Source organism: Oenanthe melanoleuca, chromosome Z, assembly GCF_029582105.1.
Source record: "Oenanthe melanoleuca isolate GR-GAL-2019-014 chromosome Z, OMel1.0, whole genome shotgun sequence".
In the NCBI taxonomy this organism is placed as follows: domain Eukaryota; kingdom Metazoa; phylum Chordata; class Aves; order Passeriformes; family Muscicapidae; genus Oenanthe; species Oenanthe melanoleuca.
In genome coordinates, this window is record NC_079362.1 from 916,125 (window position 1) to 929,145 (window position 13,021).

The following is a 13,021-nucleotide window of genomic DNA, read 5'->3' on the forward strand; positions in this document are numbered from 1 at the left end:
TAAAGATGCAATACAAAGAAGTTCTGACATGGAAGAAAAGTCCTTCTCTCCTGTGGATGTGGAGAAAGATCTCCAGACACTCACTGTTTTAGCAATTTTTAAGCAGTCTAAATAACAAATGCTGCTACTGTGACACTGCTCAGGGATCACTGCATGTGCAGCTGCGTGGTGACCAAGTTCAGACAGTTAACTGGCTAGTTTTTGGCTCTCATAGCTGATGAGGTTTGTATCACAGCAGCTCTAACTCCAGTTATTTAAACTATTATGAAAACATACCTTCAAAAGGGAATTCCAAGCCTGAGAGCTGAGGAACTCTACTAAACAAGTCTAGGTAAAGAAAACTGAAGAAGCCAAGAAGATTATTAAGTAAAATACTACTAAACATGTAGGTGTGCTAGTTTTGGCTGGGATAAAACTGGTTTTCTTCACAATAGCTGGAATGGGGCTAAGTTTTGGATTTGTGCTGGAAACAGTGTTGATAAAACAAGTATGTTTTAATTACTGCTGATCAGGGCTTACATAGAGTCAATGCTTTTCCTGCTCCTCATCCCACACCACCAGGGAGGAGGCTGGATGTGCACAAGGAAGTGGAAGGGGACACAGCCAGGATAGCTGAGCCCAAGTGACCACAGGGATGTTTCAGACCACATGGCACCACGCTCAGTATATAAAAGAAGGGGAAAAGAAGGAAGGTGGGATATGTGATAGAGCGCTGTACCCCTAGGGATGGCTGAACAACTAACCTCCCCACAGGAAGGGGTTAGGTTGTTTTTCTTTTAAATTTACCTTAATTGTTTTCCTCCTGACCTGACGTCTTTCACCCTTGCAAGGTGTTGAAAGGTGTGGAGCCAGACGTCAGTCAGCAATGTCCCCACAGTCCCGTGGCAGAGTGGCAGGGCCTTCCAGCGCCGGTGTGCTTCCACCGGGAAGGAGGCAGGTAAGCTGCCCCCGCTTTCCAAGGTGTTGTGCTGCTTACAGCACACTCGCACTCAGCTCCTACTTTCCTTTGCCACTCCGGAAGCATTTGGACACACAGATTATATTACTTTTTTTTGCGTGTTGTTTTTCTCTGGGTTGGTTGTTCGATTTTTTTCAATAATGACCGTGCATCTTTTTAAACCATGCAAGGAGCGGGCACAAGACCGGGCGTAGACATTTGCACTCAAGGAGGGAGGTCATTTCCCTGCCAGGGGAAGAGTCCAAACTTCCCCAAGCACGCCCCAGCACCGCTTGGGACTGCGTGGAGTGAAAAACGCGGCTACGTTTGTCATCGGGCCGTGATTTTTACACCGAAAACCGCAAACAAAACCCCTGCGCCGCGGCGCTCAGCTCATGGCGTCCCTCGGGCAGCGCCCTGCGCCCGCACATCGGCGCGGGAGCGCACCCAGCGCTGGACAGAAAGGAGGTAAGGGCGGATGGGAGCTGCGGCCGAGCCGCCGGCTGCCGGCCCCGCCGCCCTGTGCGAGGCCCGGCGGCGCCGCCGCCGCTCGCCGCCCCCGCCCGAGGCTCCTCCTCCCGCTGCCGGTCGGTCCCAGGGCGCAGGGCTGACATCACGCCCGGGGTTTCCATCCGACCGCGGGAGGGGGAGGCTGCGCGGAGCGGCGGCGTGATGGCGGCGGTCGGCAGCACTTAGGAGTCGGCGGCGGCGGAGCGGAGCGGCGCCCACTCCGGTTCTCCCTGCGCCCCTCCCAGCGTGGTCCGGACCCCATTGTTCGGGCGCCACAGCGAGCGAGCCCGCGGCGCGGGCAGCGCGGAGCCGGTGAAAGCAGCGGCGGCCGCCCAGGCCCCGCTCTGGCCGCGGGAGCCGCCCGCGACCCGGGGCTGCGGTACGAGCAGCAGCACGTCCCGCGGGGCGCAGCGAGGCCTCTGGCCGTGGGGGGGGCCCGGGCAGGGCCGGGCCGGCCGGGCCCCACGCACGCAGGTAGGCAGAGGCCGCCATGGCTCCCTTCGCCGGCCGGGAGCTGTGCAGCTGCCGGAGATGAAAAGCCAGAGGGGGGGGCGGGCGGTGCGGAGGAAATGCGGCCCCGCTGCCGGTGGCGAGGGGGGTGGATGCCCGGCGCCGGGCTGGCTCCTCGGGCCCGCTCCCTGTTCTCCGCGCAGAGAGGGAGGGATTCTCCGGGGCCGAGGTGGGCAGCGCGGTCGAGCTGCTCCCGTTCGCTCCTGCGGGGGGAGCCAGTGCGGAGCCGCCCGGGCGGCCCGCGAGCGGCCGCGGCTCCGCTCCGGGCCGTGGGGGGCGCCGGGGGAAGCGATCGTGGAGGGCGGCGGCGGTGGCCTTGGAAGCGCTGCCAGAGAGCGGCGCCCGTGCAGGCCGCGCCGATAGCGGAGCGGGCGGGCGGCCCTGCCCGCGCTCCCTTGTGGGCGAGCAGCAACAGAATGGCGCGGGCGGCAGAGGACGAGAGTCGGGATCGGGCCGGCCCAGAGCAGAGGGCGGGCGGCGGAGAGAAACTTTTGCAGCCGCCCGCGGTGTTTTCCGGGTGCCAGAGGCGCGGCGGTTCGTGCCGGCGCGGGATGGCCCGGCGCGCCCCTCCTCCCCCGCCGGGTCCCCGGTCGCGCTTAGCGGCCCCGCCGTGGCTGCGGGGCTCCTTCTGATCGCGCTGCCGTCCCTCATCCCCATTGTTCGCGGGCCGGAGCGCAGGGCAGCGCCCGCCCCGGAGCGAGAGTTCCCTCGACAGCGCCTCGATGGGCTCGAGGTTGGGCTGTGGCTTGTTCTTGGGGAGCGCCCCGGGGCGGGCAAGACCCTAATCGCCTTCGCACCGCTAAGTCTGTGAGGGCGCAAGTTGATCTGATTATCACCGAGGTTATAGTTCCGGCCCGTTTACAGTGAGCCTAAACTTTCTCTGGCTGCGTTGAATACTGACTCTGGTGATCTGGCCTGGGAGGCAGATGTATATGGAATAACGATCATTCCATCTCTGGGATCTTGCTGGTTTGATTTAGTGTGAGTTCGTGTTAAACAGTACAGTCTTTTATCTTCCTACTCCTGCCCACAGCTGTAAGTGCATAGCATTACGTGTGTTCCTGGAAATGCTTCACCTATGTTTTTGTGCATGAAATACATTTTACTAAGCAGAACATTATTATTTACCTACCTCTTCAAGTAGGCATTTTTTCTTTAATATTTAGATCTGTTTCGTTCCTGAATTCAATACTATGCCCAAAGTTAAGAAGCAATGTATAGTGCAGAGAGGCACTATCTATTACTATGCAGTAAACATTTCTCACCTTGCAGTACTAAAGAAAATGTAATTTCTGTAATTTTTCCTGTTCTTCAGCTAGTAGTTCAGCAGAAATTGCCATCTTTGTAGCACTGCCCATGAAAAGTTGCATAAAGAAACATAATGGCAAACAGAAGTGTGTGCTGAGACCCTGTTGCAGTCAAACAAAAAGCAAGACAGGTTTTCCCTGCGTTTTGTGTACTTTATTTAGATCTTCCGGTATGAAGACCTGTTGTTCTCTGGACATTATTTTTTGTTGTTTTCTGAGACAGCAGGGAAATTCTTTTTTTTCCCCTCAGAAAAGGAAAATGGTGATAAAATGATCAGCCATGAACAGGTAACACACAAAAAGTGCTATATTTGAGTTACAGACATCAAACATGCCCCCTTTCATGTTTAGCAGAAAAAAACACAGTTTATTTTTGGTATGTCTTTAGTTGCAGGCGTACTTCAAAATAGTGTTAATGTTTTCCTTTCCTATTTTAGGTATTTTGGGAGAAAACTTGAATACCCGCTGAGAACACTCAAGCAAACACATACAGCGTCTGGAAAACATACAGAGTAGCAAGAAGTGGATTCCTGATATCCACCTTGTAACTTGAGTGGACTTTTATTTATTTTTTTCAAACTTTTTAATATTTACAATGAATGGGCACAGTGATGAAGAAAGTGTAAGAAACAGTAGTGGAGAGTCAAGGTAAGCACTTGCTTATTTCAGTTATTCTTGGCTGTGTATTTTCTTTTTTTTTTACTAAAACCAATTTATATGTGAACTGAATGCTGAAATGTGGTGGCTAGCAGGCAGATCATAGGAAGACTGGCTTTGCTTTCTTGCAGGTTCTTAATCTGCTTGTTACATTTTCATCATTTCAGCTAAGAAGGGAAGTGATTGTGTATGTGCCCTACATACTAAAGATGAAGTAGCATTAAAGCCATGTAGGCATCCAGCAGAATAATACCTCTCTTGAGGAAAAAAGGTACTTGAAGTATCAAAAACATTGAATTAAAATGTTAAAGCTGTTTTCTGTAAAGGCACACGTGCATACTGTATGTTGTATAAAACCCTAATTAGGCTGTCTTTAAAGGGGCAGTGGTTCACTTCAGTGTTTTGATATGAAATACTTTCTGATTCTGTCATTCTAGCTGTCAGACTAGTAGAGCTGAAAGTGTTAACTTTGTATTTGTTTTTGGAAGTGGAAGGACTGTTTTCCAGCCATGTTCTTAACTAAAAAGAAACTTAAAATCAGTCCTCTAATGTCAAATTACAGTCTTCTATCAAGTGCCGAATGTTAACATTTGGAAGAGCCTGATTAGAATGTCCTTGCCTCCATGCAGTGACAGCCAGTTTGTAGGGGTGGAATTAGGTTCACTTACTAGAACAGTTACAAGTTCAAAAAGCCCCTGTGTGCTACAAAGTTTGGATTTCTTAAACTGGAAATATAAACCTAGAGGTTTAAAAATCAACTTAGCAGTAAAAAGTGAGCATTAGACTTCTCCTCTAAGTGGTTTATGACTGTGCTGTTTTTCTGCCCCTCATCCTGTCAGATTACAGCCTGTTGGACTGGTTAGCTAATTCTCTCAGTCAGAGGGCCATAAAGAAAACTGTATTCTGCAGACTATGAAACTTCCAGTTGGGTGGAGAGAGATCTGAATTATTGCCTCAAGAGAAGAAATGCAAGAAGAACATATAATTGCCAGCTAATCAGCTACATGTGCTGGCTGTCAGACTTCTACAGTGTATGATGGACTGGGAAGACAGGAAGAGAGAATTGTTTAGGTGACCCTGGGTGCAAAATCACAAGGAAATTTATGAACAGTGAAAGCAAAGAGACTTTTATAATTCTTGTGTATTTTTATATCAAGCATCCTATTATACACAGAAGTGTCCTAGAAAGACTGTAGATTTTCAATTTTGTGAATAATTTGTAAACTCTAACACATGGTAATTTTTGGAGATTTCTGCTTCCTTAAGGTTGACACTGTTACAGTTAACAAACAAGTTTGAAGTCTATTCTGGGACAAAATATTGCTTGTTACTTTAAAAAAAAAAAAAAAAAAAAAGGCATAACAAAAGCTTCCAACAAACATGAACCTACCTGGGACAAGTTAGTGTGTGAATTTTCTTACTGCTTGAAAGAGGCCGCCTGGCTAAAGGTCTATGGAGAAACTATTTTGTATTGAACTGTGATTGCCCTTAAATATCTGTATTTCTACATTATTTTAAAGAGGTAGCAGTTCATAAGACTAAAACAATTATATGTCATAAAGTTCCCATGAATTTAATGAAAAATAATTATCAGAAGAATGCACAGTATTCAAAACTTCTTATTTGCCTGTAAAGTGAGACTTTGTTCTTCATCTTAAATGTCCTGCTGAGTAGATCTTAAAACTCACAAAAAATTTAAAATCCAAGCAAGTGTTGATAACCCCATAGTCTAATTCACAGGCAGGCTTAGAAAGTTTCTTTTCATGGTCATTATCAGAAGGTTGTTCGTGTAAGTAAAGCAAGAAAACTTGCCATTTTGAATGATGGAACCCTCTTCTGTGTAACCTACTTCCATTGTTAAAATTATGCAGAGTATTTTTATATGACTTACTTTGGCATTATAGCTGAGTGGTTTTTTACTTTAATTTGTAGGTTTCCAGTATTCTAGATGATTTTCACTCTGAATTGAAGTACCTTAGCAAGAGGCAGCTGTAGACAGATAATTAACTGTAATTAACCTGGGAAATGTTGCTGTAATTATCCTTCAGATCTGGAAATGTGAATTTTAGAGAATGGACGTAGAAATCGGCAACAGAATATATTTATTAAGCTTATAGTGATCCCATTCTGTTCAGAATGGTAGAAGTAGAAATGAAATAAGTGAAGAAAGCAATTGAGAGCTATTGCTGAGAGTAAATTGCAAATAAGATCAAATGCAAATATTAGTAGGAAAAAAGAAGAGATAATCTAAGAAAGTTATAATCTAAGCAGCAGCATTGGTGTTAACTAGAAGTCCCAAAATTTGTGTCAGTTTGCAATTTGATACTTTACAAGAGTAGTAAAGCAGTTCACTTGCCTTTAGTGTATGGTGTCAACTTCCATTGTGCTGTCATTCTGGAGTGATAATAAATACAGCCTGATGTAGTGGAGCCACTATCATTACTTCAGGAAGTTAAGCAGTGGGTCGTGGCTGGATGTACCAAAATACACCAGCACGTGGTGTTTTACGGAAACAACATGGCTTGAAAAAGTTGTGGAAAGCTTGTAGTAGTCTCAGCAGTAGGAGTGCTGGAGAAGGGACTGATCGTAGGCTTTTGACTTGATACACTGTGTTTGTAGCTGTCCTTTATTCACTGTGTATAGCTGTGAAGGTGATTTTTTTTTTTTTTTGCCACACTGTTTCATACCTTTCCAGTGTTCATCTGTTTATCTGTCTTCTAAATCACTAAAAAACTTCCCCTGGCTGCAAGTGTTGGTCCTGAAGTTCTGTTTTGCTACAGAACAGTGTGCTTGGCCTCATCATTTGTACTTTGCTTGCTTATTTCAGCCAGCTCTGAAGCTCTAAATCAGTACGAGACCTGAGCATGATGGAAATTATTGTGAACTAGTTAACTAGTTGTTAACTAGTCTTGGTGGTTGGTGTTCCAACTTCTGTCCAGTAATCACAGTGGCATCTACTTTCCAGCTTGTTGTTTATTTGATATAACTATTCCATAATGTTTTTAAACAGCTCAGGGTAAAATATCACAGATACTGTTCATCTGGACAGCAAGTGAATGTAGGCACAGAGAATTATTAGCAGTATACTAACGAGCTTACTCAAGCGGTGCATCTTTGTATAGTGTTCTTGACAGCATTCAGTTTGGTGTACGATCTTCAACATGAATATATACATTCAAGTTACATAGTAATAAGGAAGCTTAATCAGCTGGGAAGGGCAGTTGTACCTGAACTGCAAGTGCCAGGTAGAACAGGGACTGCAGCAATGAAATGCTGGCACTATTTGAATAACAATCTGATTTCCCATCTCTTTGCTGTTATGTGTTTCTGCAGAACAAGGTATAGAGGACTTGAGCATACCTTCCTTTCCTAGCTAAAAAGCTTGAGTGGAAGGTAGCTGGCCATTTTTGCAGTAAGCAGGAAGCAGCTGCTTACACCAAAGACTTTTACAAGTCTTGACACACTTGAAAGTTGATGTTTTGATAGTAATTTCAGTGGGTTTAATTTGTTTTGTGGATTGCATAGTGTGTGGGCCACATAATTAAGTAAAGAGTAAAAACTTGGTCAACAAGCTTCAATTTACTATATAAATGCAACCCTCCATAGAAAGTAAAAATGATTAATTGAAAGCCATGGCTTTAGGTTCTAGCTTTCCTGAAATCTAAGTGGCAGTTAAAATAGAAATTGACCAAGCATATTTGCAGAATTGCTTGCATTCACTGGCTTCTTTTTAGTAGGAGTTTAATAGATAATATTAGTAAAAATGTGTGTATACACACACATATATATATATATAGCAAGAGAGCATATACATAAAACCGTATATATTCAGATACCTACTTAATGCAGAGGAATTGAATTTGCAGATCAACAGAAGTACCTGAATGGTAAAGAAAACTGTTGGTAGCATGTACTGTAAACAGCTAGTGGATAAAGCAAGCTCTTTGCAGTATTTTTCCCTTTAATTTACACATTATTATTTTATCAGGTATAATCTCGTACAGAATTAAGCATACTAAAGCATGATAAGGTGTCCAAATTCAGGTTTAAAGCATCTTTTTACTTCTTTTTGGAAGAGCTCCCATAGGACATGTATCCAAACCCAAGTATTTTTTTCCTAGAAACCTTTCCAACTAAAAGGAAAAATTAAAAATTCATGGTCTGGCTCTTGATCTGCATATGATCTTCAGTTTGTTTTTGCAGCTCCTGCTCTTTATCGCCATTTTTTTGTCTAACCCGACTGGATGCCACATACCAGTATCACATATTTTATATTAAATTCCTCGATTTTGAGAATTTCAAGATTTTAGGCTATGCAAGCTTTTCATGTTCCTCAAGACAAAGTGAAGTTTTGTGATATTGGCAGTGTATACCTCAGGCCTGTCTAGATGTGGTCCCTCAGCTGGCTTCAGCTGTTTCTGTTTTTTTTAAAATTCCATTTAATACTTTTTTGCTGGTGGTCTCTAAGGAGCTTCTGGTGCAGACATTGTGTTGCTGCTAGATCCAGCTGCGTGCTGACGGTTGCTCAGATTACACAACAAAGTAGTAGAGCCCTGGGTAGTCACTGATACCTCCTGCCTGTCACTGGTTCCTGGAGCTTCTCTGTAGTCTTAAGATGTGTGACTTGCATCTTTCAAATAAAGACTGGCAATGTACTTCATAGGTTCATGGAAGTTGGTAGGTAATTGGTTTAATTTTGATAACATTGCTTTGTTTACAGATAATTAGTCTGCAGGACAGGAAACACAATGTGTTAGCCCATACCAGGAAAACTCAATTGAGTTCATAGTCTGTAATAACTGAGGACAGGAAGTAACATTTGGCAGATTGAACATTATATCCTTTGTGCCCTCTGTTCTTTACTGGCAGTGATAAATAAGATGAACCTGCTTTATGCATTATAATTAAGTTAAATAATTAAGATTTCTTGAAAAAATAAAACTAGAAAAGATTACTATTTGTGTAGCATTTGCTTGTAGAAACTTACTTGCTATTTTACAAGTTTGGCATTTAGTATCTGTTACTTCTGCACATTTTGAATGGGTTCTTCATATTCTAATGCTTTTCTTCCTTCAGCTTGTTTAAAAAAACCCAACAACCAATCAGCAGAGACAGTCCATTGTCATCTCAGATACGTTTCAAAGATTCTGCGGATAGTAATCTCTTTCTTTTTTAATGTGTTTGCTGAAATTGTGACTCTCTGTCTTGCTAGCCTTGAAACTGAAGATCAGTAAGTTAATGTCATCTAATGAATGCACTTGAAATCAGTAGTGTTAAATTAGCTATTCTTGGATCAGTTATTATCCTAGACAGTAGTCTACATTTTCTGTCAGTTCTTTTGCAACGTGACCTGTTTAGCTTCCCATTTTAGGATTTGTATTTCTAGTTTCTTATTGTATGATCCTCTCACGAGCACCTTGTTTTAAAGAATAAGTTAGTGAAGCTGAACTTAAGCCTGTGACAACTAGAGTAATGCCTCTGTAGCAGGATACTTGCTTTAAGCCATCATTTCTGCAAAGCATTCCCCAGTTTCATTACATAGGTATTTATTTGGGGGAGCTGGAAAAAAAAGTTACATTTGTTTTAATCTGTTACCTGCTTTGGTACCTTCTCTAATCTATGTTGCTTTTCTTTTGAAGAGTTGCAAATAAATACTGCATTCAGGCATAGATTTGTGAACCTGTAGGAGGTACCCAGAGACAGTGTTCATAAAAAACGCCGCAAATTCCTTTAGTGTGTCTGAGTTCCATACCAAATCAAATTTGACATGTGCTACTTTACAGATGGAACTATCAAGGGCTAGAGGTAGGAGGTTTCTTAAGTGCCTGTCCTGCAAAGTGCTCTTTCTGGACTTACACCACAGTTTGTCAACATACATGAAACTAATTTTCATGTAGAACTTCCGTCCTGAGACCTGCTGTTAATTTTCACTGTGTACTTTTGGCCTGCTACTGGAAGTTACTGCTGACTGCTGAATTTTTCATTGGTACTTGGGTTTTTTTGCACAGTAAAGAAATAGTCTCACTTCAGCAGTACCAAGGAGATCATCATTAGTGCTTTTATCCATCATGCTTGTTTGTATTTTCCATATCTTTATGTGGGTCCACTGTTCTGCACAGTCTTTTATACTACTGTCTTTGTTTAGTTTGGAGAGGGGTAGTTGAGTTCTTGAGTGTTTGTTTTTTCTATTTCAGTTGAGCAAAGTGAATGCAATGTAAGTTTTCTTATTCAGGGGCACCTTTAAACACGTAATGACATTTTCATATTACCTTTTAAAAAGTAAGTAATGCATGTAATTTGCTTGGAGGTGGAGGAAGGAAGAAGGCTTATGTGACACAAGATGGACTTAAATTTTGTTTTGATTGATGGAGTTAAGTTCCTAAAAGCATAAATGGTCTTCAGTGGTTAATCTTAGCAGATGTTATTACTGTATTACTGTATCTATTATGTTAACTCCTCTGTTATGTAGCTTAACTTGCTTTGCCCTGTTTGCATCTGCACTTCCTGTTCTGGTCTTAATAGTGTTTATAATTTCTGGAGCCATTTGACTTCTTGGAATCCCAGTCATCTGGGAAGAAGGCAAGTTGGACAATAAAGTAAAATTGGTTAGAAGAGGTCAACAGTAGAAGACCAGAACAAGGAAGGGATAGACCTAATGTGACATGGTAAAGTAGGGTGAATTTGACAAACACAGATTCACAATAAATATTCTCAGTTAACTGAGAATGAAGTCTGTTACTCTGATAGTTGCTCTGATTATGTTAGGTAATGTGACTGTTCTGCCAGGAGACTTGAATGAAAAATGTAGGTTTCAGCTCTTCACTGTCTTGTAGAGAGACCATCTTGACTGATTTTGGAAAGGCTGAGGGAGACAGAAGGAGATCCTAGTTTGTGCTGCCTAAAAATAGTGGAGTTTTCTTTCAGTTACCAGTTTTAATCAGGCTTTTTTTTTTTTTTTTTTTTTTTTTTTTTTGGTAGAAAAAAAATGTAGATGCACAGGCAAAAGAAAAGTTGTATCTAGGGCATCTGTTCTATTCCACCTTAAGTAGCTACAGGAGTGTGGGTAAGGTATCAACCTCTTTGCTTTCCTGAGCTGTTTCCAATGCAGCAACTTAAACAAAGACCCTAGGTTGTGTAGGAAGAAGAATTGTCAAGAAATAACACACTTGGCAAATCTTTTTCTGTAAGAGGAGCTCTTAAGAGAGGGAACCAGAAGCCTTGTTCCTGGCGCACCATTTGTGTGATAGCTTTAGACAGCTAACTGTGCAAGTATTCCAGTCAGTGTTTGAGGAAATACATAATGTTCCTTGCATCCTCCCCCTAGAGATATGATACCAGAATCTCAGTAATTTGTGATGTCCGTTCAGGTGATTAATTTTGTAAAAGACAGTGGTGCTGCTTTGCACTATACGGCCATTACTTGCTGCAAGGAAAGTTAGTCAGATTAGTGACTAGTTAAACTATATCAGCTGGCACTTAAAGTTCTTTGGCTTGGAAATAAATTGCTTATAGACTATGCCTCGAAAAATGCAAGCAAAGGTAAAAGAATCCCATAGGCAAACATGGAAAAGAAAGCAACCAGATATTATGACTGCCTCACTCTGTTCTCTCCCTGTGTTTTAATACATTTATTGAGAGCTTAGGTTCTGTTTCTGTAATGCAAGTAAAGTGCCTTTCTATCAGACAGGTTTTTTGTCCTTACTGTAGCAATGATTTTAAAAGTCAAATTTTAGCACAGTGTGAAATATTCTTACTTATCATTTGATTTGAGATGTTAAAATAAGAGATTACTTGTCTTCATGATCTGAAAACCTCTCTCCAGCTGATTATTTTTTGCCTTGTTATAGCTGGCTGTGGGGTGTCCCATTTCAGCAGATGAAGAAAATATCAGCTGAGCTACTGAGAACCTGTCTGAAACTTCTGTATATATTTTCTTGTGACCTTCAAAAACTCTAACAATTGGCATTTCAAAAACTGGTAAATGGGCTCTAGATTTGCAGTGGTGCTGGTACACACTGCTGTGTGCTTTGAGTTCTCTAGGCTGTCGTCTGTTTTATTAGTCACATTCGCAGTACCATGTACTAGGGAAAAGGAGAGAAAGCATTGCACCATGTAGCAGATGTGCTAAACTGAATAATACCAAAGACACCTTTTTTCATTTGAAATCGGTTTAGTTTAGGGTTTTCTCCTAGATTCTATGTGATTTATGCTTTAGTTTCAGGACATCAGTCTCAGTAAATGCTGCCTGATCATTTCTGCTTGTTTTTTCCACATCTTCATCAGTGCTTTAGAGTGTTTATAAGACTGTTTTAAAAAGCTCTGTCTTCTCTCTGTAGATGGTACTGACACCATAGGGGACATTGGAGAGGGTGGCAATATCAATGTCAGAAAAAGTTATTTTTGTATAGTCTCACCAATAGGTGAATGTATTGGTGAGGACTGAATGTGTTTTCAAAGTATGATAGTGCATACTGTTCCCAGTATGAATTGTGTAAATATTTCTGTAACTCAGAGCAAAGGTAGGAGCAGTTAAAGAGAGATTTTGCAGTTCTGTGTTTCTTGTTTCTGCATTCCCCTTTTACTATGAGGAGATGACAGATATAAATTCTCTCCTTGAATAAGTGTGTGTAAATGTATATAGCTTTTCTTAAGTAATTCAGTTTTTACTCTTAAGTTTAGCATTTAGAATACTAGGATTTAATCTGAATTACTTCTGTGGAAGAGGGTCATAGTTAATTTTGCAAAAGGGATTACAGATTGATGTTCAATTTTTAATAAGCAAGGCTTGCTTAATATGTCTTGGTTAAGGAGAAAGGAGGACATCTTTCCATTACCTTTTTTTTAATCCCTTAATGCCGTGGTCTTCAAAATTGTTATTTATGCACTTCTGTCAATATTTCACCATGCATCTCAATGTATATCTCGTTAATTTGTGAAGCCTGTGCATGTAATAATACTCGTACTAGAATCTGCCTTGTAAGGTATATACAAGAAACAGAAAATTTAAAAGTGTGAGATAAATATATAATATTTGAAAATGTAGGATTTTATTGGTAAAAGAACCCTTTTAACACTTACTAAAGATATATTAAGAATATCC

The 13,021-nt window shown here is 42.0% G+C and overlaps 1 protein-coding gene across 2 annotated transcripts in view; it reads left to right on the forward strand.

Moving 5' to 3' along the window:
- Positions 1-1,390: 1,390 nt before the first annotated feature.
- Positions 1,391-13,021, forward strand: part of CHD1 (chromodomain helicase DNA binding protein 1) — a 54,773-nt gene continuing 43,142 nt past the window's right edge. The window contains exons 1-2 of one of the 2 annotated variants that reach the window (XM_056512996.1): positions 1,391-1,405; positions 3,702-3,912. In XM_056512996.1, coding sequence (XP_056368971.1) covers positions 3,860-3,912 — 53 coding nt within the window. In that variant the 5' untranslated portion in view covers positions 1,391-1,405; positions 3,702-3,859. Of the gene's footprint in view, positions 1,406-1,576; positions 1,922-3,701; positions 3,913-13,021 lie in introns of those variants that run through there. The other variant, XM_056512995.1, reaches the window with a different exon arrangement.